Genomic DNA, 25,497 nt, shown 5'->3' with positions numbered 1-25,497 from the left:
GTTTGCAGGTTTACTGGAAGGCTCCATCCATCATGGGGTTGAGGATCAAAAAGCACTGTGCTTGTTTTCCCATCCCTGTCTTTTTACTCTTGTCTTTGCTTCATTTCTCTCCTTCTGTCTCCTTGTTTCACATCCTTCTTCTTGTCCCATCTTCATCCTCTGCCCTCCTCCGTCCGTGTCTGTCTCCTGCCCCTTCCAGTTGCTGCCTCCAGCCTTTTCATCAGGGAGCAGCCTCCCAGTATCTTTTCGCTTGCGCCGGCCCGCGATAACACAGCGCATGCGCCTTCAGTGCCCCTCCCTCTCTCCCCCCATCCCTCCTCGGCGTCTGTATCTCATCCCCTTCTCTCTATCTCCTTCTCACCCATCACTTCACCCGAAACTAATACCCTATTACTCCAGTTTTCCCACTCTCAGCTTTGGTCTCCAGCCACGTCCACCCAAGGTAAGATGGGTAGAGGGGAGGCCCGCAGAGAAGGGGAGGGGCAAAGCCTCCAGCATCCAGAGATAAACAAACCCAGGGAGGGGGCGGCCTAGACTGAGAGCCCTGACTCCAGAGGAAAAGAATGGGGGGCTGGGCCTGGGGGAAGTGGCAGGCCCTGGGCACACATTCCAGGGTCCTATGATGGGTAACGGGTGTCCTTATGATTGCCCCAAATCTAGAGCTGGGGACTTGGGGCCCTGGAAGCTTCCGTGGGGTGCCTTCTCTAGCTGACCTCTGCCTCCAGGATTTGCCTGAAGGCTGCTCCCCGAGGGCAACCGAGGACCATGACTAAGACAGATCCTGCCCCGATGGCCCCACCACTCAGAGACAAGGAGGAAGAAGAGGATGAGGAGGATGAGCTGGTTCCCGAGGCCCCCAGCCCCACCCAGGAGCGCCGGCAGAAGCCTGTTGTGCACCCCTCGGCACCTGCTCCCCTCCCTAAGGACTATGGTAACCACCTTCCCACCCTGAAATCTGGTCTGGAGCCTTAGATGGCCAGAGAAGTTGGGCTGAGCTCTGCTGGTGGTGAGGTTGGGAGGATTCTGGGGTATTTGAAGGTGGGCCCAAGGAGTCTTAGCTGCTGAGTCCTTGGAGTCCAACCCTTCCCCACTTCATTCATTCATTCATTCATTCATTCACTCACTCATTGGAGAATGGAATTGGAATAATCCTAATTATGGGCTCATGATACATCATTCAGTCATGTAGTCAATCAGCAAACATTTGTTGAAAGGCTACTATGGACTTGGCTCTGGTAGGAGATGGTGCCACAGCATGGAACAAAACAGACCCAGTCTTTGCTCTGAGAGAACTCATAGGCCTCAATAACGACCACACAAATAAGTATAATAATATAAATATATAATTTCAAGACATGATGAGAATTGTGCTTGCCAAGAAAAGAATGTTGCAAGAGCTTGTTAAGAGATGGTTTCTCTGAGGAAATAACATTTGAGGGAGACCTAAGGATGAGTTGGGGGTTAATCAGGGAAGGGTTGGGGGAAAGGGATCTCAGGAGAGGTAACCGCTTGAGTAAAGGCTCTGAGGAAGGTGGCTGTTGAGCTGAGGGAATGGCTTCTTAGAGAAACTGAAAGTGTCTAATCATCAAGCACTATTTATTTATCTATTGCTATCAGTCTGTGATAAGTCTTATGTTGGGTAATAGAGATTAAATGGTGAACAATTCAGTCATGATCACTTCTCCCAGGAAAGAGGGAGAGACCAGATAATGAACAGATCACTAAATCAGATAAGTTCAGGTTGGAGATAGTGCTATGAAAGAAATAAAAGATAGAAATAAAGCAGAGAATGGCTAGAGGGCAGCAACTTGAGGCAGGAAAGTCAGGATAGGTATTCCTGATGAGGTAGCATTTAGATGAAAACCCAGAGCAAGAGGAGGAATGAGCCATAGGACAGCTGGAGAAAGAATTCTAGGCAGGGAGCAGCAAGTGCAGAGCCCTGGGTCTGAAACAGGACTGAGCTTGGAGCAGAAAGAAGCTCATGGAGCTGCAGTTAGGGAGTGATCAGAGTTGAGGTGACAGGTTGGCAAAGGCTAAATCTGGAAGGGGCTCAAAGGCCACAGTGAGGACTTTGGATATATTATAAGTGTGATTGGGGGCGAGCTTTTGACAGATTGTTTAAAAGCAGAGGAGTGGTTGCCTGGCCTGTGGTGGGGCAGTGGATAAAGCATCAACCTGGAATCCTAAGGTCACTGGTTTGAAACCCTGGGCTCGCTTGGTCAAGGCAAGTTGATACTTCCTGCTCCTCCCCTGCTTCTCTCTCTCTCTTGCTCTCTCGCTAAAAATGAATAAATTTTTAAAAATTAAAAAAAAAAAAAAGAGAAGTGGTGGGTCTGATTTATATCTTTAAAAGCTCCCTCTGGCTACAAGGTAGAGAGGGTGAGGCTCAGTCTGAATTAGATATAAGAAGGGGCTTTTAGAAGACATTGGCTGTGATGGTCAGAAATTAGGGACGTTTCACCCATTAGAGGTAGATCAGAGAGGCAACATGTTAACCTTAGTGTGATAGAAAAAATAAAGTTATCTGTGTATCCAGGGCATGGGGCTCTGGAAAATCTCCTTTGGAAATGTAGGTGGATATGGAGAGGGCCCTTGGCCTGGTGGGGAGTGAGAGGGTCTGGGATGCCCCACCCCAGGAATACTGCTTGTAAAACAAGCAGGATTGGTCACTGAAGCTTAAGGAATCAGGAAATGTGGTCCAGGACAGAGAGAGGGCTAAGGTGGACTCCAAGAGGAACTCATGTGCATTAAATGTATACATTAATTCGGCAGAGATTGACTGGACACATACTCCATGCCAGGTTTTGTGCTGGACCTTGGGAATAGGGAGGGACCAGGGCAGAATGGGAACAGAGCACCTATATCCTAATTAGGAAGACTAGTGGGAAAGTCAGAAAAGAAAAAAGGGAAGAGGGAGGGAATGAGGAAAGGAGTGATGGAAGTATAAACAAGTATGTTAGCTAGTGATATGTGCTGTTATTAAAGAAATTAAAAAGGGACCTGGCCTGTGGTGGTACAGTAGATAGAGCGTCGATGTGGAATGCTGAGCTGCAGTGAAGGTATACACAACAAGCAACAAGCAAGCCATGAACAACTAAAGTGAAGCAACTACTTCTTGCTCCCCACCACTCTCTGATCTGTGTAAAATCAATAAATAAAAAATCTTTTTTTAAAAGATTTTATTTATTCATTTTAGAGGGGAAGGAGGGGGAGAGAGAGAGAGAGAAGGGAGGAGGAGCAGGAAGCATCAAGCCCAGGGTTTCAAACCAGCAACCTCAGCGTTCCAAGTTGATGCTTTATCCACTGCGCCACTACAGGTCAGGCAATAAATAGAAAATTCTTAAAAAAAAGAAAAGTTAGGAGATGAAGAAGGGCAGATTTGATTTTGACAGGGTGATTGGGGAATCCTCTCTGAAAAAGTGGCATTTCAGTAAAGATCTGCAAAGCTTGAGAAGATCTGACGAAAGGTTGTCCCAGGCAAGGAAGACAGCAAGTGCAAAGCCCCTAAGACAGGGATTTGCCTGGTGTGTTGGAAGAACAGAAGAGGCCAGTGTGGCTAGAGGGGAATGAGTGAGGAGGTGAGGGTAGAGAACAGACAAGGCCAGTTTGTGCAGGACCGGAAGGCTGTGGGAAGGACTGTGGTCTGTATTCTGAATGTGATGGGAGCCAGGGCAGGGTTCTGAACCAAGGAGTGCCATTTTATGACTGGGATTTTTTTTTTTTTGCATTTTTCTGAAGCTGGAAACAGGGAGAGACAGTCAGACAGACTCCCGCATGCGCCCGACCGGGATCCACCCGGCACGCCCACCATGGGGCGACGCTCTGCCCACCAGGGGGCGATGCTCTGCCCATCCTGGGCGTCGCCATGTTGCGACCATCCTGGGCGTCGCCATGTTGCGACCAGAGCCACTCTAGCGGCTGGGGCAGAGGCCACAGAGCCATCCCCAGCGCCCGGGCCATCTTTGCTCCAATGGAGCCTTGGCTGCGGGAGGGGAAGAGAGAGACAGAGAGGAAGGAGGGGGAGGTGGTGGAGAAGCAAATGGGCGCTTCTCCTATGTGCCCTGGCCGGGAATCAAACCCGGGTCCTCCGCACGCTAGGCTGATGCTCTACCACTGAGCCAACCGGCCAGGGCATGACTGGGATTTTAAACGAAGTACACAGGCTGATTCCTGGAGACTCTTCTGTGTGGTTCTTCCCTGGGCTCTGTATACATCTGGTTGTTCCTTTACTCATTTATTCACCATGCACTGAGTTCCTGCCATGTGCCAGGTCCAGCTGGGTACTGACGTTACTACAGAGAGCAACACTCCGCAGAGTCTAATGGTGCGAGATGGAAGTCTGGCCACCGCCCTGGCTGGCCACCGCCCTGGCTGGCCACAGTGTCGTCGGTCCTATATGGACTGCACAGTGCTTGAAAAATTGGGGAGATTTTTCTTGAGAGCCTGGATTTCTGTTTGTTTGTTTTTTTTCTATGGAGACTTGGCCAAACTGCCTTGTGCTGTCAGAGCAACAGAGTACTAGCAGTCACCTTGGGCATACAGACTTGAGGGTGCTACACTCCTTACCATACTCTTGTTTCAAGGGGTAGTGTTTGTTGCTATATGGGAATTGCCCCACCTTTCATTTTTTCAGGAGATACTGGGCATCCAGATTCTTTTAAAATTTATTAAACTTAGAGAAAGGAGAGAAAGAAAAAGGGAGTAGGGGAGCAGGAAGCATCAACTTGTATTAGTTGTTTCTCTTTTACTTTTTATTTTTATTTTTTGTATTTCTCTGAAGTTGGAAATGGGGAGGCAGTCAGACAGACTCCTGCATGCGCCCGACTGGGATCTACCCGGCACGCCCACCAGGGGGCGATGCTCTGCCCATCTTGGGGCGTTGCTCTGCCGCAATCAGAGCCATTCTAGCGCCTGAGGCAGAGGCCACAGAGCCATCTTCAGTGCCCTGGCAAACGCTGCTCCAATGGAGCCTTGGCTGCGGGAGGGGAAGAGAGAGACAGAGAGGAAGGAGAGGGGGAGGGGTGGAGAAGCAGATGGGCGCTTCTCCTGTGTGCCCTGGCCGAGAATCAAACCCGGGACTCCTGCACGCCAGGCTGACGCTCTACCACTGAGCCAACCGGCCAGGGCTAGTTGCTTCTCTTTTATTCCCTGACTGGGCAAGCCCTGGCTTCGAACCAGTGACCTCAGCATTCCAGCTCAACCCCCCATCCACTGCGCCACCACAGGTCAGGCAAGGGCATCCATATTTTTATGTGAAACCCCCTAATTTTGAAACCTCATGCTGGCCACATGAAATCTGCCTGTGGCCTATGTACCACTAGTATAAGACCCTACCTTAGGGTCTTAAAGACAAAGACCGAGAGCTCCCCTGCCTCAGGATGGAAGGAGGAAATCAGCTTTCCTGGATGACCTTAGACCTCTCTCCACTTCAGCCTTCACCTTCTTCGACCCCAATGACCCGGCATGCCAGGAGATTCTGTTTGACCCTCAGACCACCATCCCTGAGCTGTTTGCCATTGTACGCCAGTGGGTTCCCCAAGTACAGCACAAGATCGATGTGATTGGCAATGAGGTAAGAACATTGGGTAAGCCCGGAGGGAGAGGATGGGGTCCCTCGTGTGTCTGGATAAACTTCTCTGGTCCTTTGGTACTCCCAGATTCTGCGTCGAGGCTGCCATGTGAATGATCGTGATGGACTGACTGACATGACACTGCTCCATTATGCCTGCAAGGCTGGGGCCCATGGAGTTGGTGAGGGTCCAAACCATGTGCCCCAAAACCTAGGTCCCCAGACCCAACACCTTCAAAACCTCCAAGAATGCCTGACCTGTGGTGGCGCAGTGGATAAGGCATCAACCTGGAAACACTGAGGTTGCCGGTTCAAAACCCTGGCTTGCCTGGTCAAGGCACATATGGGAGTTGATGCTTCCTGCTCCTCCCCCTTATCTCTCTCTTTCTCTTTCTCTCTCTCTCCCCCCCTCTAAAATGAATAAATAAATAAATAAATTAATTAAAAAAAAAAAAACAACAAACCTCCAAGAACCCTGGTCCTCAGATGCCCATTCTGAACCCACAGCCTAAGATCCCAAAGTGACATCCCTGAGGCCCAGGGCCTTCCCCATGCCCTGGACTCATGCTCTGGAAAAGGTCACGCAAGCTGACCCAGGCTGTCACACAGGGGACCCCGCTGCGGCAGTGCGCCTCTCGCAGCAGCTGCTGGCGTTGGGTGCAGATGTGACCCTGCGCAGCCGCTGGACCAGCATGAATGCACTGCACTACGCGGCCTATTTCGACGTGCCCGACCTTGTACGTGTGCTGCTGAAGGGTGCGAGGCCTCGAGGTGAGGGGGCCGTGTGGGCTGCAGTGGGGGGGGGCAGGACCCAGAGAGGGAGGAGGCCTGCAAGCAGAAGGAGGGTGCCTAGGGTTTTGGGGTGGGGGGGAGACGTGGAATGAAAACGGAGGGATGCCAAGTGATGGGGCCAAACTGAGCCTTGGCTGGGCAGGGAGGGGGAGCCAAAGAAGGAGCTAGTGGGAGGCTGGAGACAGGAGGCACTGGAGATGGGGCTCAGCGGCCCACTACCCCAGCCCAGGGCTGGACCTCGTAAGGAGGGGCAGGGTTCTGTGGGAGGCCCTGGTGCCTGTGGATTAGGAGAGGGTTAAGAGATGGACTTTCAGAGGCTGGCAGGTGGGAAGATGCCTGGAGAGTCTAGTGCGCTCACCCAGATCTCTCCTCTCGCCCGCCTCCCAGTGGTGAACTCCACGTGCAGTGACTTCAACCACGGCTCAGCCCTGCACATCGCTGCCTCCAACCTGTGCCTGGGTGCAGCCAAATGTTTGCTGGAGCACGGTGCCAACCCAGCTCTGCGGGTACTGCCATGCTGGCCCAGCACTGTTATCTTCCTTCTCCTTCCTCCTCCCATTCCTTTCCAGGCCAGCAGGCCTCTGCAGAGGATGAGTGAGGCCCTGACCACCGGCGTCTCTGGAAGCTTTAAGATATTACAAAGATCATTTGTACATTCAACAAGCGTAGTAATAGCTTACATTTACTTAGTGTTCGTGATATGTCAGGTGAACTGTATGGTGAGCACTATTTTACATAGGGGAAACTGAAGCAGAGAGAATGAGTGATTTGTCCCGGGTCACCCAGCAAGGGGCATCTTCTTTCAGTCCTGGCTGACCCTGTGGCTGTGTGTAGACAGCATTTAGAGATCATGAAGAGAAGCTCAATGAGACCCTTGGTGAATGAGAGGGCTGAGCCCTGCATATGCCCTCAGTATGATCTTTGACCCTAATCTACCCATTTCTAGGCCCGATCTTTCACACCGATTACTCTGCAGCACCCCCGGCACAGATACCTTGGGTTGACACTGTGCTCCTGAGGCCCCACCTCACCTCCATGCCCATCGGCTGAGTTGGACCACTGACTGAATACTATAGGAGTCCATTTTCTTTCTTTGTTTCTTTTTTAAAATTGATTTTAGAGAAAGAGTAAGGGAGAGAGAGAGAAACATCTGTTTGTTGACCCATTTATCCATACATTCACTGGTTGATTCTAGTATGTCCCCTGACTGGGGACAGAACCTGCAACCCTGGCATATTGGGATGATGCTCTAACCAACTGAGTTACCCAACCAGGGCTGTAGGTGCTCATATTCATTGTTCATTCCTCACATGGCCCCCGTTCCTGGTCTGGGGTCTCTGGGGACACGGCCTCCCTGAAGGCACGATTACAACACTTAACTGTAACCTTCATTCCCTGTCAGCTCCACCCTTGGTGCCACCCCCAATTACTTGATATCCCCAGCTTGAGATCTCAGGCGTAGATTTCCCTGGTGCATGGTCTGCACCTTGATGCCCTACCCCTTGTTAGTCTCCCGTTGATCCAAAGGATGACCTAGTCCCATCTCTGCTTCACCTAAACCTGGGGTTTCGGGGCACGGGTTCAGTGGGGGTGCAGCCTGTGCCACTGAGTCCTCGCCTCCATCTCCCCATTGACCCTCAGAACCGAAAGGGACAGGTGCCAGCGGAGGTGGTCCCAGACCCCATGGACATGTCCCTGGACAAGGCAGAAGCGGCGTTGGTGGCCAAGGAACTACGAACACTGCTGGAAGAGGCTGTGCCACTCTCCTGCGCCCTCCCCAAGGTCACACTACCCAACTACGACAACGTCCCAGGCAATCTCATGCTCAGCGCATTAGGCCTGCGATTGGGAGACCGCGTGCTGCTGGATGGCCAGAAGGTCAGGGACTGGACAGGGTAGGGAGGGCAGGGCTCAGCCCTCATCCCTCAGAACTGGGTCCGGGGGCAGCATGCTGACTTTCCCCTTTGTTACCCCCCACCTCCCAGTGATTCACACAGTATTTGCTTCACCTGACAGTTGTTCTGTGCGGGCCTCTTTTGTGCCTCCCTCTGGGCTGAGGTCTTAAGTCCAGAAGGAAGACACATTCATCAACCGACATTGATAATCCAGAGCAGATGAAGCTGTCAGAGGGAAGCCCAATCAGAGTAGTGTGCAGCTCTGCTCTTCTGGGTCCCCTGGGCTTTGCAGTCCCCAATCAGGGCCTGCCTCTCCTCCCAGAAGTCAGTACTTTGGGAGAGAAGTACAGAACCCGTCAGGGGTGTGATAGCAGATGTACCCACTTGAAGATTAGGAGGAGTGAGCCAGAAGAGGGTCTCAAGTAGGGGGAGCAGGTAGAAAGGTCCAGAGGGCAGAGAGAATCTTCATTCATCCAAGCACTCCAACTCTGATTCATTTCCTGGTGTCCCTCAGGCTCCAGGCTGGACCCAGCCTATTCTTGGGGATAAAGGGCTGGGTCAGCCCCAGCCCTGCTCTCATGGAGCTTCATTTTTAATGAAGGAGAGACAGTCAATAAATTAAACCCATAGTTAAGATAATTTCTGGTAGCAACAAGGGCTTTGAAAACCATTAAATGCTTGGATTTAGTAAACTGTTCCTGCCTGAGGTAGAGGTGATTTTAGCTGGGTGTTCTAAGAGGTTTTCTCTAAGGTGGTGCTGTCTGAGCTGAGAAGGGAAAGAACTCACGCTGCAAAAATATGGAGACAGGGAACAAACAGCAGGTACAGAGGCCCTGCTGTACAGGAGAGAAGGGGAGGTAGAAAGGTCAGCAGGGGCTGATCACACTAGACCTGTAGGCCACTGGAGGGAACTGTATTTTATTTCTTCTACAGTGAGAAACCGTAAAAGTCACGTTTTGTTTCCTTATCTTTTTTTGTATGCATCAGCCCCATCTGGAAAGCTTTCTGTGCGTGATCTAATCAAATTCATATGACAATTCGGAAAGCAAGATTAGATCACGCTCCCTATTTTATAACCCAGAAGACTGTAAGGCTCAGAGAGGTGAAACCCTTTGTCAGAGGACATGAAATAACCATTTCTGCCCCTTAGAAAATCAGCATAGCACAGTAGTTATGAGCTCAGGCTCAGGGATTTGCTCAGGCAGATCTTACCAGCTCTGGGGACTGGAGCCAGTGATCTGCCTCTCTGGGCATCAATTTCTTCATCCATACAGTAGAGCTAATAACAGTACCCACCTCAGGGGTGTAGTATAAGGTTTAAATTAGTTAAAATGTGTAAAGCTTCTAGAACAGGGCTCAGTGCATCCTCTTTCTGTGCTAGGCACTGCTCAGATCCCCACATTAACCCTCCAAAGTGGCACTTTTAATTAGCTTATGTTGTAGACAAGGATCTGAGGCTTAGAAAGGTGAAGGAGCCTCCCACAATGGCAATAACCACACTCATTGCAGCTAAGCAACTTTAAATATATTAAAAATATTTCAGGCCCTGGCCAGTTGGATCGGTGGCTAGAATGTTGGCCCAGCGTGCAGATGTCCTGGGTTTGATTCCTGATCAGGCACACAGGAGAAGCGGCCATCTGCTTCTCTCCTCCCTCTCTCCCTTCTCTTCCCCTTCCCCTGCAGCCAGTGGCTTGATTGGTTCAAGCAGGGGCCCTGGGCACTGAGGATAGCTCATTGGTCTGAGCGTCAGCCTCACGTACTAAAAATAGCTCAGTTAATTCAAGCATCAGCCCCAGGCAGGGGTTGCTGGGTGAATCCCAGTTGGAGTGCATGTGGGAGTCTGTCTCACTATCTCCCCTTCTCTCACTTAAAAAAAAAATTTTTTTTCCCCCAACCAATCAGCCTAAGAGATGGATTATTATCCTAGTTTTCCAGATGAAACTGGCTCAGGAGGTCCCTGGACCAAAGTTACAGGATAACAGTAGTCAACACTTACAAATCCCTTACTTAGCACCTGGCCCTGTTCTGGGGCTTTCATTTTTCTATGACAGCCCTGTTATAGAAAACAGCCCTTTTCTATAACAGTAGGCCTTTCTGGGATGACAAAATATTCTCTGTGCTGTCCAATGAAATAGCCACAAACACGTGGCTTTTAAGCACTTGAAATGTGGCTGGTGTGACTGGGGGAATAAAATTTTAATTTAATTTTAGTTCACTTGTCATAGTTGGCTGGTGGCTACTTACTGCACTGGACAGGGCAGCTCTGTAACAATCCTTGATGCTATGGGCATGATTTCTGTTCCTGTTTTGCAGATTGAGGACATTGAGGCACAGTGAGGTTAAATCATACAGGCGGTAAATGGTGATGTCTGAGCTGAGACTCGAGCCTGGAGCTCGCTCATCTACCCCACCATACTGCCTGCGTGCCAGTGATCTAGCACGGCTCCCCAAGGCCTCCCCAAACCATATCCTTCCTTGTTTCCTCAGACGGGCACACTGCGGTTCTGCGGGACCACGGAGTTTGCCAGCGGCCAGTGGGTGGGAGTAGAGCTGGACGAACCTGAGGGCAAGAATGATGGCAGTGTTGGTGGTGTCCGGTACTTCATCTGCCCTCCCAAGCAGGGTCAGTCCAACTGGGAGCCCAGAAGGGGTGGCGGCTGGGGTCTACTCAGTAATTCTGATGTGGCTGACTGGGTAATGGGGCTTGGGGGCTGATGGTGAGGCAGAAGGGATAGGGCAGAAACTTGAACAACTTCCAGCCCAGGCTCTGTCCCTCCAGGTCTCTTTGCCTCTGTGTCCAAGATCTCCAAGGCAGTGGACGCACCCCCTTCATCCGTTACCTCCACACCTCGCACTCCCCGAATGGACTTCTCTCGGGTCACTGGCAAAGGCCGCAGGGAACACAAAGGTCAGAGGTGGAGCCCTGGGGGTGAGGAGAGCCAGTCTTGGGTATAATTTGTGGATCGCCCAGCTTCTGTGACTCAGTTTCTCCTCAGGCCCAAATTCCCTAATTTTAGAGGATGACCTTTAGTTCCTGATTTTTGTAACCCAGTTTCTCCTTTGACTTAGTACTGACCCTACCCAGTTCTTGGAAGAACCTGTGGGTACCCTGCCTTCTATAACTTAACTTTCCCCTTAGGCCCAAAAGTTCCCCCCTAGTTTTAAGGAAGCTTCTGTGGGGTTCCTGGCTTTAGTGACTTGAGTATCAGACTCAGTTCCCTCCTGTATTTTAAAAGGACAGTTTCTGGGTTCCTGACTTCTGTGACTTGTTTTTTCCTTTGGCCTAAATATTCTCTACTTTAAGAAAACAGTTTTGGGTTTCTCCCAGTTAATTGACTCAGCTTGGATTGTTTTCCTGCACGCCCAAAGCCCTGCACTTCTGGGGAAGGCCCTGGAATTTCTGTAGGTCCCTGGGGCTGGTGTCTAGGAGCCCCACCCCACCACCCCTATACTTTCCACCCCAGGCAAGAAGAAGCCCCCGTCATCCCCGTCTCTCGGCAGCCTGCAGCAGCGTGAGGGAGCCAAGGCTGAAGTTGGAGACCAAGTCCTTGTAGCAGGCCAGAAGCAAGGGGTTGTGCGCTTCTACGGGAAGACAGACTTTGCCCCAGGTGAGGACGGGGACCTGGGCTGCAGGGTAGGCAGGGTCTCCTGGTATCTTGACACTCTTTTGCTTCAGGTTACTGGTACGGCATCGAGCTAGACCAGCCCACAGGCAAGCATGATGGTTCTGTCTTTGGTGTCCGGTATTTCACCTGCCCTCCAAAGCATGGAGTCTTTGCACCAGCATCCCGAATTCAGAGGTAAGCCTAAACTCCAGAACCCTGATGCCCCCTCAGATATCTCCTCCTCTTGGACTAGCAGAACAGTGTGGATACCCACCCCACCCCCACACCTGAGCTCTTTCCATGTGGGCCCCCAACCCCATCTCCAGGTCAGACCCTGGCTTCTGTGGCTCTGACCCCTCCCACTCCTCGTGTCTCCCCAGGATTGGTGGAGCCACTGACCCCCCTGGGGACAATGCTGGAGCCAAAAAAGTGCATCAAGTGACAAGTGAGTTGGGGACTGGAGTGTGGGAGGAAGGTTTGGGGATAGAAGGAAGGGTCATTCTAGTAACAGAATCTCCAATATTCAGCTGGGAAACAGGATCCCCAAAAAGATAGGTGCTATGGGATAAAGGGATGTTAATGACAAGGCTCTGAGCAGACACTGGGGACATGGGTAGGTATTGTAGGACAGAGAGACTATTATTGACAAAAGAGGTTCAGATGGGTATTAGAAATACTGGGTGCAGGAGTTTGGTTAGCACTGGTGGGTCTATCATCCCCTCACCTGAGACCTTGCCTTCCCCTTTAGTGACGCAGCCCAAACGCAACTTCACGACAGTCCGGACCCCAAAGGACATCGCGTCAGAGAACTCGATCTCCAGGTGTGTAGCCAGGCCATTGGACACAGGTCTGGAGCTCTGGTTGTAGGTAGATATAGAGGTTAGGAAAACTTGTGACTAGTCAGCTTACCCAGAAACAGTCTTAAGGGAGTGGGGCCCACACTGAATTCTGGAGACTTCAACTTTTTTTAATTGATCGCTTTTTAAAATTTATTTAGAGCGTGAAAGCAAGAGAGAGAAGCATTCATTTGTTTTTCCATTTAGTTGTGCATTTATTGGTTGCTTCCCATATGAGCCCAGACTGGGGACTGAACCCACAACCTTGGTGTTTCAGGATGATGCTTTAACCTACTGAGTTAACCAGCCAGGGCCTGGAGACTTCAACTTTTATGGGACAGGTAGAGGAGGCAGAATACCTTCCACAGGAGCCTGAGAAAGCACAGCCAAAGAAGTAGAGGCAGAATCCAGCAAGGCCAAATTCAAAATACTTGGGGAATAACTGAGGGAGATAGATCCAGATGTTCCTGCCCCTGCATGAGGGGTGACATGGTTCTCCTTTCCAGATTACTCTTCTGCTGCTGGTTTCCCTGGATGCTGAGGGCGGAGATGCAGTCTTAGAGGCCCTGGACACCTGACAAAGTGACAGCCCCCTCTAGCATCTCCTGACACAGGAGCCTCCGAATCACCCTGAGATAGATATTCCCAGTAACACATCCAGATAGAGACCCCCATTAGCTAGCCCTTGATCACTGAGGCCCCATTATTTAACAGATTCCCTCATGATAACTCCCCAAATACAGACCCTTTGTTACCCAGAAAGAGATTTCCTGAGTGTAGCTCCTTCAGGCTAGTCCCTATCCTCAACACCTAAGAGTAGAGCTCCCAATAACAGATTTCCATATCACCCCAAATGGTGACTTTCTCCCCATAATGCTCTACAGCAGAACATTTCTGAGAACGCTCCCCCATTAAAAAAGATCCCATCAGTTCTCCTTGAAATAAACACAGGTCACACTTTTAGAGCTACAGTTCGAGACCTTTATGTCACTATCCTACATTGAACATAAATCCTCTCAAGATGTGACTCCCCCTAGTTATCCCAAAATTGTTATACTGTAATCAGAGATCCCCCTCCTTTCACAAAGACCCCTGCTCTTATCCCTGAAGAAGAGGCTCAAATTAACCAGGCCACTGTAAACCCTAACTTACAGACACCAAAATAGTCCTGAAAGTGCTAATTGCAGGACCCCCAGGTATTTCTACCCTCAGCACCCTCAAGAAACCCCAGTGCCTTGTATGAAGCCCACCCTACATGGCCCACATCCCCTGTGCTGGCCTAGTTCCCAGAAAAATCTCTATTTTTAAAGTAATGATTTCCCCCTTTTGGGGGAACCCCTAAATTTGGAGTCCTATTCTGAGACTGGAGGTCCCAAACTCCAGGATACATATCCCAAACTCCCCTGTGACCTCAAGTACTACAGCCCCTAGAAGACCCCAAGGCCCTAATTCCCAGGACCCCCAAACCATGGAATGCCCAAATCCCCAGGGAATTTAAAATTTTAAAATCTAATCCCAAACTCCCAGGAAACCCCAATCTGGAAGACCCTGTGCCTGGAATGGAGGAAACTGCAGTCAAGACATGCATCCGAGGTTCCTATAGCACCTTAAGCCCTTTTCATAGGCACCAGGAGACCTCAAACAGGAATGTTCATCCCTGAAAATGAGGATGTCAATGCTTTGAGTCATGGATCTCAAGACACCCAAATTCCAAGAGCCCAACCCCAAATCCTAAAGCCTCCATCTCTTAATACATGAAGGACCCCAAGACCTTCAGGGGATACCACATTCTGGAGCCCCCATTTCAATCTACATTCTGGTCATAGGTCCAAAACACCAAATCTGAGTCACTGGCCCCGAAGGACCTCATAGCACCCAGGTCAGACCGACAGCCTGAGGGAGACCTTGAAGGTCCAGGGCAGAACTGGGGGCCTCACTACCAAGGACAGCTTAAGACTGCCCCTTCACTGCATGTCCCCGAACTCAGCATGACCCCTACTCCCTTCAATAAAAACGTTTCTATGGCATCTGTGTCAGGTCTGTGTTTGAAGAGTTACAGCCCTTCCTCTAACGCTGCTGGGGGAGGGTGGAAGAGGAAGTTCTTTCTACAACGTCGCCTCCCTGCAGCGAGGTCATAAGATGGCCTAGCCTACGGGAAGTCCTAACAATCTTGTCTTCCTGCGGTTTTCATGGGCGTTCTTCCCATCTGCATCCACTCCGCAGTTTGGACAAGTTCGGTTCTGGAGCTCTGATTGGCCGGTGCCAGATGAAAAAGGGTATACAAAGGCTCAGCAGGCTTAGCCTATCATTGAACGAGAGTGAAGAGGCGGGGCAATATTGGGTGAGAGCGCCCATTGGGAGGAGGGCGGGCCCTTAAGGCCTGTGAGGGTTCCCATTGGTGTGAGGACTTCTGCGTCAGAAACGTGGGGGCGGAAGTGGCTGGGAAAGGAATAGGGGTGTTGGATTTGGATATTGGAGGGGACGTTGGTGGACGGTCAGTTTTGTGGGTAGCGGAGTGCGGAAATAGGGATCCGAGAGACCTGAGGGTAGGGGTCCGCGGAAGCGCAGAGTATGGAGTCCTAGAAGACTCAGAGTGTGGGGGCTAAGGAGTTACGGGAAGAAAGGTTTGAGAGGAGTCAGGCTCACTGCTGTAAGTTTGAGGGTGCTGCAGTGAAGGGGCGCGCAGGAAGGGAAATCTGAGGGAGTCCAGAGTTGGGGTGGGTCCAAGGAGACACAGTGCACGTGTCAGAAGAGACTCAGATAGTGGGTATGTGGTGGTCAGAATAGGAGACTTAAAAGGAATCGAGGTGGGAGAAGGGTCCATGGAGACCTAAATGTTGTTCGAGAGTGAGGCTTATGGTTGCAAATCTGAAGTTGTTAGGAAGGGGTGTCAAATTAAGATGTTTAAAAGGGTTCTGGGGTGCAGCTTTGTAGGCTGTGGAGCTTTTGAGAAAGCTCCCATTGGGGTCAGAGGATGTTCTTTGTGAACGGATGTTCTCTCTTGAGAAAACAAATATATGTGTTTTGATATAGGCGTTTGGTGGATGCAGTTTGATGTTCTGGGTGCTCACTGTGTCCAGGCAGAGAGTCTTGGGGCTCGTTGGGTGGCTTTGGAGAGGCTGAGGACTCTGGTTTTAGAAATCCAGGGAGTTTGGTTAAAGGCCTGAGGTGAGGCCTTGACTCATGATAGAGCAGAAAGCAGGATCATAGCCTGAGGGTAGGAGGCTTGGTGACTCAGCATATCCTCCCCTTCCCACAGGACTGGGTGCATGGAGTTGGTGTCGATGGAGGATCAGGACTCCAGGGTCCCAGCCCTGGAACCATTCAGGGTGGATCAGGTTGTCAGGACTGGGGGTGCAGAGGGTGAAGGTGGCAATGAGAGGGCGGGAGGTAGAGTGGGAATAGACAGGCTGCCTCCTGGGTTTGTGATCTGGGGCTTCTCCCTCCAAGTTCATTCTTCCCCTTCCCCTCACTTCCTACCCCCAAAATGGGCATTGGTCCATCAACTTCAGGCTCTGGCCTGTCTGGGGACATCCTGGGCCTCACTACAGAGGGAGAGGGCTACTCATCTGTGCTAGGGCTCCTGTGTAGGTCAAAGGGCATCATCTTCAGGGGGATCTTTCTGTCCTAGGCACCACCAGTAATCTACTATGTCCCTGACTTCATCTCCAAAGAAGAGGAGGAGTATTTGCTTCGACAGGTGACCCCAATGTGCTTCTGGCCTGTTTTCCCCCTCTCTCCAGATCCTTCCCCAACCCCTAGGTCCTGTTTGAAAGCCCCTGAGGCTGTATTGAAGATCGTGGCAAGAAAGAGAGTACCACAGCACCCATCCTTCACCTTCCCTCTTCCTCTCAGGACCTACTGGGTCTGTCAAAAAGAGCTTTTCCCAGGAAGCTCAGGGGAAACCAAACTGATTCTTAGAAAGGAAGTGATTATTATGGAACACAGATTTCCTGTGCTGAGATAGGCCAGTCCAGCTTCCAAAACAAGGATGTTACTGAGATCAGATTCCTGTGATGCGATAGCTTGGTACAGGCCCAGAGCCTCAGAAACAATAAGTTACAGAGCCCATACTCTCTGTGCTGAGATAGCCCAATCCTGCTATCTTAGAGAAAAGGAGGTTATAAATATAGGCTGAGATAGCCCAGTTCATGCCTTAGAGTTTTGGGAAATGAAGAATTTGCAGTGTTCAGATTTTTGGGGCTGAGATAGCCCAGGGAAAGAAGAACTTACAAAGCTCAGTCCTTGCACAGGGATAACCTTTGCAGCCTAGAGCCTTAATTATAGAGCAAGGATCCAACTAGTCTTATCTACTTTGAGTCCCAGGAATAAGTTAACCACAGAACACAGACTTGTGCTGAGATAGCCTATTCCAGCCCCATAACCATAAAGGGAACAAGGAGATGATTGAGCAGAAATATAGACCTCTTGAAGATTGCCATTCTAGAAATTTGGGGTTTTGGCAGTGGAGACTTTTCAAAGTGCTCTCTTTGCTATGCTGAGATAGCCAAGCTTAGAACATTTCCTTCCCCAGGTGATAGGAAGAAGGAGGTTCCAGAAGTCAGACTGTTCTGAGACAGCCTAGTAAATTACAGGGTGCAGACTATTTACTGGGCTAAAAGAGCCAGAGCTCTCATAGATTCAGACCACTGTGTGACCCTGGTTCCTTTCCTCAATCCCAGTAGACATAGATGGGCTTTGGGGCCAGCAGTCTCCACAGGGGAAAGGGCAAATAGCAAAATCTTAGGAACGCTCCCTCCCAGAGGATTATCCCCGAGACACTGAGATCACCCATTTCCACCCCAGGTAAAGACCTCTATGTTGGCCTGGGTGGGAGAATCAGAGAGGGTGGTCCTGAAAAAGGAGTGACTCCCTCCCCACTTCCCAGGTCTTCAATGCCCCAAAGCCAAAGTGGACCCAGCTCTCTGGGAGGAAGTTACAGAACTGGGGTAAGTGTTCCTGCCTGGGGGTATGGGTGATTTGAGGATATGGGCTGGGGCAGGTGGCTCAGTTTGGTTAGTCTCAAGATATTGGGGGGCCTTTGAGGGTTCAAGGTCCCAAGGGCTAGGAGGATACTGAGGGGTCAGTAGAGGTCCTGCAGGTTTAGGGATTTCCTTACAAGTTGGGTGTCTCAAAGAGATGAGGGGTTTAGAGGCATCAGGAAACTTTTAAAGGGTGGGGTGGTGATCTCCAAAGAGGCGTTCCTGAGGAGGTCACACTGTGTGCTACCGAACTCTGGAGTATCATTAATGAGGACTGAGCTGCCAGGGCTCCTTGGCTAGGTGCTCTCAGGACCCCATTGCCCTCCTCCAGGTGGGCTCCCCCATCCCCGGGGGATGGTTCCTGAGCGGCTCCCTCTGTGGCTCCAGCGCTACGTGGACAAAGTGTCTGACCTCAGTCTTTTTGGGGGTCTCCCAGCCAATCACGTCCTTGTGAACCAGTATCTGCCTGGGGAGGGCATCATGGTAACCACACACCCTCACCCCGACCTCAGACCTCTTACCCATCATGGGGTAGGACATCTTATTGACTAACCTCTACTCATTAAGCAGCCACATGCCCCAAACAGGCATTCACCTCCCTGTCCTCAGCTGGGAAGCTCCCCTTACCCCAGAGGGTGGGGGGTATGGACTCCTTCCATGTCCAGCCCTGGTGCCCACTCCCCAGCCCCATGAGGATGGGCCACTGTACTACCCGACCGTCGGCACCATCAGTCTGGGCTCCCACACCATGCTGGATCTCTACGAGCCGCGGCAGCCAAAGGATGATGACCTTACAGAGCAGGTGGGCCCTGAGACACTGCCCCAGCCACTGTGGGCACTCTGACATCCCACATCCGCTAAGAGGCCCCAGTCCCAAGACTGCCTACAACATACCCCTGATAACCTCCTGGATACCTTCCCGTCTCTTCATGGAGTGCAGCCACATCCTCCCAGACATCTAACCTATCTACTTTCAGGGTGCCTTAAAAATCTTGCTATTCACAGACTCCAATACCCCCACCTGCTGATTGGAATGCCCTGACATCTCAGAGATCTCTTGGCCCCACACATTCAGAGTGCTCCAGTAGCCCAAGGTCCATATGCCCCATGTAGAGCCCCCCGGTACTCCAGCAGACACTGATATCCTCAGATGCCCAACACCATTCACTCGTGGGTATCCCTGACATCCTCCCAGATGTCCTGACTCTCTCTGCCTACTGAATAGGGCACCCCAACACTGACCTCCTCCCTGCCTCTCCAATAGTGTGATCTGCCATATAGGGTATGCCCAGATTCTCCTTAGCACCTCAACCCTGACTCACTGCTCAAGGACCACCTAGATATATATAGCCTGACTGTCCTCTCTGAGGGCTGCTTATGGCAATAGCTTCCCTAACCTCTTTCTCTGAGTGATGCATTTCTGATACCCCAGTGTTGACAGAAACTCTCTTGGATACCCTGACCCCAGCTGCCCCTTAGGACTTCCCTTTTTAGCACTACACACTCGGATACCCCTAATACTCCACCTACTGTGCCGGTTTCCTCAAACACTTGATGTCTGCAGATACACCCAGACTACACCAGATCATCTCTGTCTCTGTCTTCCCACCCCTATCTTCTGGCCTCTCTCAAACTCACAACCCAGTTCTCTGAAAAAACTGAGCCCTCGGCCCCAGCCCCTTGGAGATCCCCGGTGAAGCCGAGTTCTTGATTCCCCCGAGGGATAGCTGACCCCACCTTCACCCTGTTCCCCATAGTCCTGGCTCTGGGACCTGCTGGCTTTCATTCCAAAGCTTCCATCCCTGAGAGCCCGCTTGCCACTCAGCCTTTGTCTCCGGACTCGCTGACCCTCGCCCCGTCTCCCAAAGTCTGCTAACTTCTTGCTTCCCTTCTCACTTCTGTGGACCCACTGACCGTCGATACGCCCTGCAGCCCCGGCCCCCGCCCCGGCCGGCCACCTCGCTGCTGCTGGAACCCCGTAGCCTGCTGGTGCTCCGTGGCACCGCCTACACGCGTCTCCTCCACGGCATCGCCGCCGCCTGCGTAGACCCGCTTGACACCGCCTCCCTGCCGCTCAATGCGGCTGCCTGCCCATCGGCGCGGCCCGGAGCCTGCCTGGTCCGCGGCACCCGCGTCTCCTTGACCATCCGCCGGGTGCCCCGCGTGCTGCGTGCCGGCCTCCTCCTCAGCAAGTGACCTGGGACCTGGACTCAGGACCCGCTAGGCTTCCAGGGCTATCGACTCCGGACTTTGAAACCGTGGGGCAGAGGCGGCTCCCCGAGTTATTTATTTTCCTGATAACTTTGTGGGAACCACAGAAAAAGGCTTCATTTCAAATAAACCGACAAAAATCTTTCTTTGTTTTTAGATGGGGGGGGGGCAGATGCTTGTGTTCCTGAAGGTCGCTGAGTCTGGGACCTTAGATGGTGTGAGTCCTGGGGGTCAGATGAGCCAGACAGAATCCAGGATTCTTGCAGGGGCAGGGTTATATCTAGAATGCCATTGGGTGGGGTGGGGTGAGCTTGGGAAATTCAGCTACGGGCCTGCTAGGGAGTTAACTGGTGCCACTGTCACCTGACCTGGCATCAAATAACCTGGGCCCAAGTTTCACTTGGAAGGAGGTGAAGCTGAGCCTCCATCTGCCTCAGGCCTGGGTGTGTCCTACCGTGGGTGTCTTGGGGGACACCACTGGCTAGAAAAAGGGCTCTTACTGGGGATCCTCACTGACACTGTCTCCAGACCTCCAGCTATGGCCCTGTACCCATCTCTGGACCCTAGACCCCACTCAGAGCTCCTCAACCATCCCCCTGGAGCCCCTAGGGAACTGGATATTGCTGGATGCACCATCTGTTCTGCTTCTGAAGAGGAAAGAATTAGGTAGGGGTTGGGGCTTTTGAAACTTGGGTCCTAACAGGGTGGCAGCAGTAGCAGGGGCTCTTTGAGGGTAAGAGTACTGTGGCTATGATCGCCTGGGGACGTGGGAGGGGAGCTGGGGACGGATAGGCTAGGGTGGATAATGGGCACCTAGGCTCACCCAAGGGTCTGCCAATGCCCTCTGACTCCCAGGCCAGAGCAAGCCCAGAAATTGGGGCAGGACTCTTTGGACCCTTCAGAGCACTCCCAGGGTGGGCTGAGGGACGCTGAGCCTACTGCTGATCACTCCGGATTGTCAATGCCCTCTTCCCGTGAGGACCTCACTGGGGGAAAGCATCGTGAGGTGAGCTGAGGTGGCCCAGGACCCTTGTGCCCCCACCCCCCCCTCTTTCCCCTAGACTCTGGCTTTCACACTGGGATGAAGTGATGATTCTGGAAGTGTTAGGCACCAGTGGAGGGAGGGACGCTCTAGAATATGATTCTTTACCAATCACTGGAGAAGTATTTCAAACAGAAGTATTTCATGATTGCTCTTGGTGCCTCCTCATGCCTTATGGGGGTGTCCAGCTCCATTAACCTCTCCCAGGCCCTGCGCGTCCAAGCTTCTAGGGGCCTTCAGAACCTGGAAACTTGGAACTAGAGGTCCTCAGGTCTTGCTCCACTGGGAAGGACTCCAGGTAGGAGCAGCCCTGATGCAGACCCAGAGATGGACTCTGCTGTAGAGAAACATCCAGAAGGCAGGACTCTGCACAAGAGGGGTGGCAGTGAGAGTTGGGGCAAGCTCTTGGTTGGCCCACCAGCACTGACTCAGCCCCTTGTGTTCCCCAGAGCCCCATCCCTGGCTGGGAGGTATTGGAGGCTGAGCAGGACAGCCTGCACCTTTGCCTGTTGGGCTTGGGCCTCCGGCTACAGGACCTAGAGCGAGGACTGTGTCCCTGGACATCAACCCAGAGCAGGATGGTCCAGCTGCAGGTGGGAAAGGGAAATGAGAGGTCAAGGGGTGGGAAGGTGGGCAGGGCCTCAGGAATGGTTGCCAGCTCCCTGGGGTGGAAAATGGGGTTTATTTCATGTTCTAGGTATCTGGGTAGGAAAGGGGGGCATGTAACTCCAGACCCCAGACCTCTCGTTCCCCTGGTGTGTGTGTTGCAGTAGGGGAGTGGTCCAACCATGTGTTCCCAGACCCTACAGGCAGACCTATGTGGGGCAGCTGAGCGTGTAGACGCACTGCTGGCGTTCAGTGAGGAGCTGGCACAGCAGAGCGAGCCTCGGGCCCGGGCATCCCTGCAGCGGGTCCTGAGGGCCCTCAGAGCCCACCAAGACAGCATCTTCTGGCGGCTGTGGTGGCTACAGGCCCAACTGCTCAGCTACAGCCTGGTATGTTCCACCCTGGTGGTCCCCGGCCCTGGTACCAGTTTCACAACCCTCATTACCTCTGTCCTCTGACCAGGTATTCAAGGAGGCCAACAGATTGGACCAGGATTTGGAATTTGAGGCGGACTCAGACTGGCCGGGACCTGGTGGGGTCTGGGGACCCTGGGCACCCAGTAGTCTCCCCACTCCCGCAGAATTAGAGTGGGACCCAGCAGGGGACGTTGGGGGCTTTGGGCCCTTGGGGCAAAAGACAGCCTGGACACCGGAGGCTTCCTGTGAGCTGTGTGGCCACAGGGGTCCCCAGAGCAGGGGACAAGGCCTTGAGGTGAGAGCAGATGGGGACATCCCCACCCAGACATCCTTCATTTAACATCAAAACAAATAATAACAATTCATAAGGACACCTCTGTGCATCTCCTTGCAGGGTCCTTCCCTTTCAAGGAGGCTGGGTGGCTCTCTCTCTCTCAGTGTCTCTTTCCCTCCTGGTGTTTCAATGTTTTCTTCCCTCCCTCCCTCTCTTTTTGTTTCTATATCTTCCTCTATCTCTCTTTCTATTTTCCTCTCTTGACCATCTTTATATACATCTCCTTATTTCCTTACTCTCCTCTTTGTTCAATCTGCTACAGCCACAGTAACCTTGGCTCTTCTTTAAACACTGCAGATTCACCCCCAGCTCAAAGCCCCCAGAATCATGCCCAGCTCACCTCCTCACTTCAGTCTCTCCTCAAATTGTCACCTCTTTGGAGAGGCTTGCTCTGGCCACTAACCATTATCACCCCTTATCCACTTACTTCATTTCCTAACCGCACTTACCACACCTTGACACTGTATATTTATTTAGAGTCTCTCTCTCTAGAATAAAAGCTCTGTGGACACTAGGACTTTGCCTGTTTCCATTGCCACTGTGTCCCCAGCCCCTGGAACACTGTCTGGCATGTAATAGACACTCATTAAATATTTGTTGAATGAATTAATTAATAGTTTCTCCTCTCAGTTTCTTTGGCTCTGCCCCTCTCTTTATCTCTTCCCAAGACCCTTCTCTTCCCCAGCATCTCTATGACACCCACCATCTTGGCCCTTCCCCAACCTTGGGTCTCTCTGTCACTGGTTCCCAGGACCTCATACCTGTCTCTCCACAGGACATACTCATGTTGGGTCTCAGCCACCGGAAACATTTAGCAGGTCACCAGAGACGCTCCCTGCTCCAGAAGTCTCAGGTGAGCTTGTTCTCAGCCAGGTATATCACTTGGGAATCTTGATGGCAAGTGACAGAAACCCAACCCAAATTGAATTACATGAAAGGAGGGGATGCTATTTTTTCATGTAACTGAAAAAGCCCAATACTATTGAGTTCAGGACCTCAAGTGCTGTCAAGGCTTAGTCCATCCCTCTCTCAACTCTACTTCCCCAAGGTAGACCCCTTCTCAGCAGAGTGATTGCCCCAGCAATCATTTTCTGGATGCACTTTCTCCTGGTTTACCTATCCCAAGAGAAGGAGAATGCCACTGACCCACCAGCAGCCGAGTCTCAGGGCTGATTCCACTTCCCAGCCTGGGTCATGGCCTACACCCTGAACCAATATTAGTGACCAAGTGGATGGAAGGCTCTGATTGGCCAAAACTGCATCACATGTCCAGTCATGGAAGTGGATTAGGAAATTGGGCAGGTTTGACACCCCCACATGCACCAAATTGAGCCCGTTACCAGGAACAGGAGAATTGGCTGAGGACAGGCACAGATAGATATCCATTATATCATATACTTAGAGATATTCCAAGCCCATGAGGGCCTTTAGGGATTGAGGGAGGGGGTACCAAGAAAGGAGGAGAAATATGCCTAGCCCTGTAGGGTCTATAGTAGTAAGGGAACGCCCACACTAAGTGTCACTTCCATCCATTCTGCTGTTGGCTGCTATCTACATTTAGGACAAGAAGAGGCAAGCATCTTCCCATCTCCAGGATGTGATGCTGGAGGTAGATTCTGGGTGAGATGCCTGGGAAATGGGTCTGGGGATGTAGGCGACAGGGCTCATGATGACAGCCCACTATATATTAATACTGCTTTTCCCTTTACAGAGTCCCCATTCCTGCATCCAGGTGGCCACTGACTTTCCTTCTCCTCCTCCTCCTCTTCCTTGTCCTGGTGGGTGCCGCATTGCTTCTGCTCCAGTCAGGGGGCCCTTGCTGCTCTCCAGCCCGGCTGGCCAGGACACCTTACTTGGTGCTCAGTTATGTCAACGGTCCCCCACCAATCTGAGTACACAGCCCAGACATATGTAATAAATGATCACTTGTCAAAAGATGTGTTTTAGTTTATTTGGGCTGCTATAACAAAATAACATAGACTGCATGGCTTATAAACATAGAAAATTTCATAGTTCTGTAGGCTGACAAGTCCAAGCTCAGATGCTGATCGATTCAGTATCTGGTGAGGACCAGCTTTCTGGTTCATAGACGGCCACTCCTTGCTGTGTTCTCATGTGGCAGAAGGACCAGGGAGCTTTCTGGGGTCTCAAAAGAGATTAAAGGCACTAATAATTTCCCTGAAGGCTACACTCTCAGATCTAACCACCTCCAAAGGTCCCACCTCCTAATACTATCCCATAGGGCAGGCATCCCCAAACTATGGCCCACGGGCCGCATGTGGCCCCCTGAGGCCATTTATCCAGCCCCCCTCCGCACTTCCGGAAGGGGCACCTCTTTCATTGGTGGTCAGAGAGGAGCACTGTATGTGGCGGCCCTCCAACGGTCTGAGGGACAGTGAACTGGCCCCCTGTGTAAAAAGTTTGGGGACCCCTGCCATAGGGGATTAGGATTCCAATGAATGAATTTTGAGGGGACACAAACTGTCTATAGGAGGGTGTGTGAGGATATTGCATGCTTCAGTATTCAGAATCTAGGATACGGCCCTGATATATCTGGACAGCCCCTTCCAGAGATCCAGTTGCCTTGAGCACAGAATGCAGAACTGAATCAGCCCATTCGACCCTGAAACAAAGATTCACGCACAAGTAGTTTATTTAGGGGGTGATCCTAGGAAGATCGGTAGCGGCGTGGAGAAGTGAGCCAGGGAAGGGAGTTGAGCTGGTTGCTGCTCTGGGCACCTGGGGTGCCATCCTACTAGGGATCTCTAGGAGACTGTGTGTGACACACTCAAAGTTGTTCTACCCAAGAGTGAAAGAAGTTGGCATTTATATACTAGCTCCCATCTCTCATTGGTTTCTGAACTTGTCAGCTCTCCAGAATTTCCAGCTACTCCTGTCTGTAAAGTCCGTTCAGGCAGAGAAGCACAGGTGCTTGCCATAGGAACCTAGAGGTATGTACAGAGTGAAGGTGCCCTGGCCAGTTGGCTCAGTGGATAGAGCTTCGGCCTGGCGTATGGACATCCCAGGTTCAATTTCCGGTTGGGGCATACAAGAGAAGTGACCATCTGCTTCCCTTCCCTCTCCCCCCACTTCTCTCTTTCTCCCTCCTGCAGCCAGTGGCTCGATTGGTTCCAGCATCATCCCAGGCACTAAGGATGGCTTGGTTGGTCCGAGCATTGGCCTCAGACACTGAGGATAGCTCGGTTGAT

At 51.7% G+C, this 25,497-nt stretch overlaps 3 protein-coding genes across 8 annotated transcripts; all 3 read left to right on the top strand.

Annotated features, from left to right (window-relative positions):
* The first annotated feature begins 305 nt into the window (after positions 1-305).
* Positions 306-14,724, top strand: CLIP3 (CAP-Gly domain containing linker protein 3). Of its 2 annotated transcripts, none has more exons than XM_066243272.1 (14): positions 306-442; positions 726-931; positions 5,433-5,572; positions 5,658-5,751; positions 6,179-6,340; positions 6,749-6,867; positions 8,003-8,239; positions 10,744-10,879; positions 11,036-11,164; positions 11,721-11,864; positions 11,933-12,056; positions 12,242-12,306; positions 12,610-12,682; positions 13,204-14,724. In XM_066243272.1, the coding sequence occupies exons 2-14, from the start codon at positions 766-768 to the stop codon at positions 13,256-13,258; spliced, it is 1,644 nt and encodes a 547-aa protein (XP_066099369.1). In that variant the 5' UTR covers positions 306-442; positions 726-765; the 3' UTR covers positions 13,259-14,724. The 2 variants fall into 2 exon arrangements, with proteins under 2 accessions (XP_066099369.1, XP_066099370.1); XM_066243273.1 differs by having other exon boundaries at positions 661-931.
* A 396-nt stretch (positions 14,725-15,120) lies between these two features.
* ALKBH6 (alkB homolog 6) lies at positions 15,121-20,035 on the top strand. 5 transcript variants are annotated; one of them, XM_066243095.1, is made up of 7 exons: positions 15,121-15,191; positions 15,957-16,035; positions 16,329-16,397; positions 17,586-17,646; positions 18,011-18,162; positions 18,365-18,481; positions 19,612-20,035. In XM_066243095.1, exons 2-7 carry the CDS (start codon positions 15,967-15,969, stop codon positions 19,873-19,875), a joined length of 732 nt encoding a protein of 243 aa, XP_066099192.1. In that variant the 5' UTR covers positions 15,121-15,191; positions 15,957-15,966; the 3' UTR covers positions 19,876-20,035. The 5 variants fall into 5 exon arrangements, with proteins under 5 accessions (XP_066099192.1, XP_066099195.1, XP_066099194.1 ...); XM_066243096.1 differs by lacking the exon at positions 15,121-15,191 and adding an exon at positions 15,198-15,347; XM_066243099.1 differs by lacking the exon at positions 15,121-15,191 and adding an exon at positions 17,383-17,503 and having other exon boundaries at positions 15,992-16,035.
* Positions 20,036-20,057: 22 nt separating this feature from the next.
* On the top strand, positions 20,058-24,181 carry SYNE4 (spectrin repeat containing nuclear envelope family member 4). The gene is made up of 9 exons (XM_066243094.1): positions 20,058-20,107; positions 20,419-20,556; positions 20,746-20,896; positions 21,382-21,525; positions 21,733-21,927; positions 22,001-22,249; positions 23,064-23,141; positions 23,850-23,908; positions 24,000-24,181. Exons 1-9 carry the CDS (start codon positions 20,103-20,105, stop codon positions 24,178-24,180), a joined length of 1,200 nt encoding a protein of 399 aa, XP_066099191.1. The 5' UTR covers positions 20,058-20,102; the 3' UTR covers position 24,181.
* The last annotated feature ends 1,316 nt before the right edge of the window (positions 24,182-25,497 follow it).

The sequence above is a fragment of the Saccopteryx bilineata genome, chromosome 9, assembly GCF_036850765.1.
Source record: "Saccopteryx bilineata isolate mSacBil1 chromosome 9, mSacBil1_pri_phased_curated, whole genome shotgun sequence".
NCBI lineage: Eukaryota > Metazoa > Chordata > Mammalia > Chiroptera > Emballonuridae > Saccopteryx > Saccopteryx bilineata.
This window is presented reverse-complemented; position numbering and strand designations above follow the sequence as displayed.

Coding starts and splice junctions, on each gene's coding strand:
- SYNE4 (XM_066243094.1), top strand. Junction 22,250..23,063: donor GCAGGGGACAAGGCCTTGAG/GTGAGAGCAGAT, acceptor GTCTCTCCACAG/GACATACTCATGTTGGGTCT. Junction 23,909..23,999: donor ATGCTGGAGGTAGATTCTGG/GTGAGATGCCTG, acceptor TTCCCTTTACAG/AGTCCCCATTCCTGCATCCA.
- CLIP3 (XM_066243272.1), top strand. CDS start 766: ATGACTAAGACAGATCCTGCCCCGATGGCCCCACCACTCAGAGACAAG. Junction 5,573..5,657: donor TCGATGTGATTGGCAATGAG/GTAAGAACATTG, acceptor TGGTACTCCCAG/ATTCTGCGTCGAGGCTGCCA. Junction 12,057..12,241: donor CCAGCATCCCGAATTCAGAG/GTAAGCCTAAAC, acceptor GTGTCTCCCCAG/GATTGGTGGAGCCACTGACC.
- ALKBH6 (XM_066243095.1), top strand. CDS start 15,967: ATGGAGTTGGTGTCGATGGAGGATCAGGACTCCAGGGTCCCAGCCCTG. Junction 16,036..16,328: donor AACCATTCAGGGTGGATCAG/GTTGTCAGGACT, acceptor TTTCTGTCCTAG/GCACCACCAGTAATCTACTA. Junction 18,163..18,364: donor TGCCTGGGGAGGGCATCATG/GTAACCACACAC, acceptor CCCACTCCCCAG/CCCCATGAGGATGGGCCACT.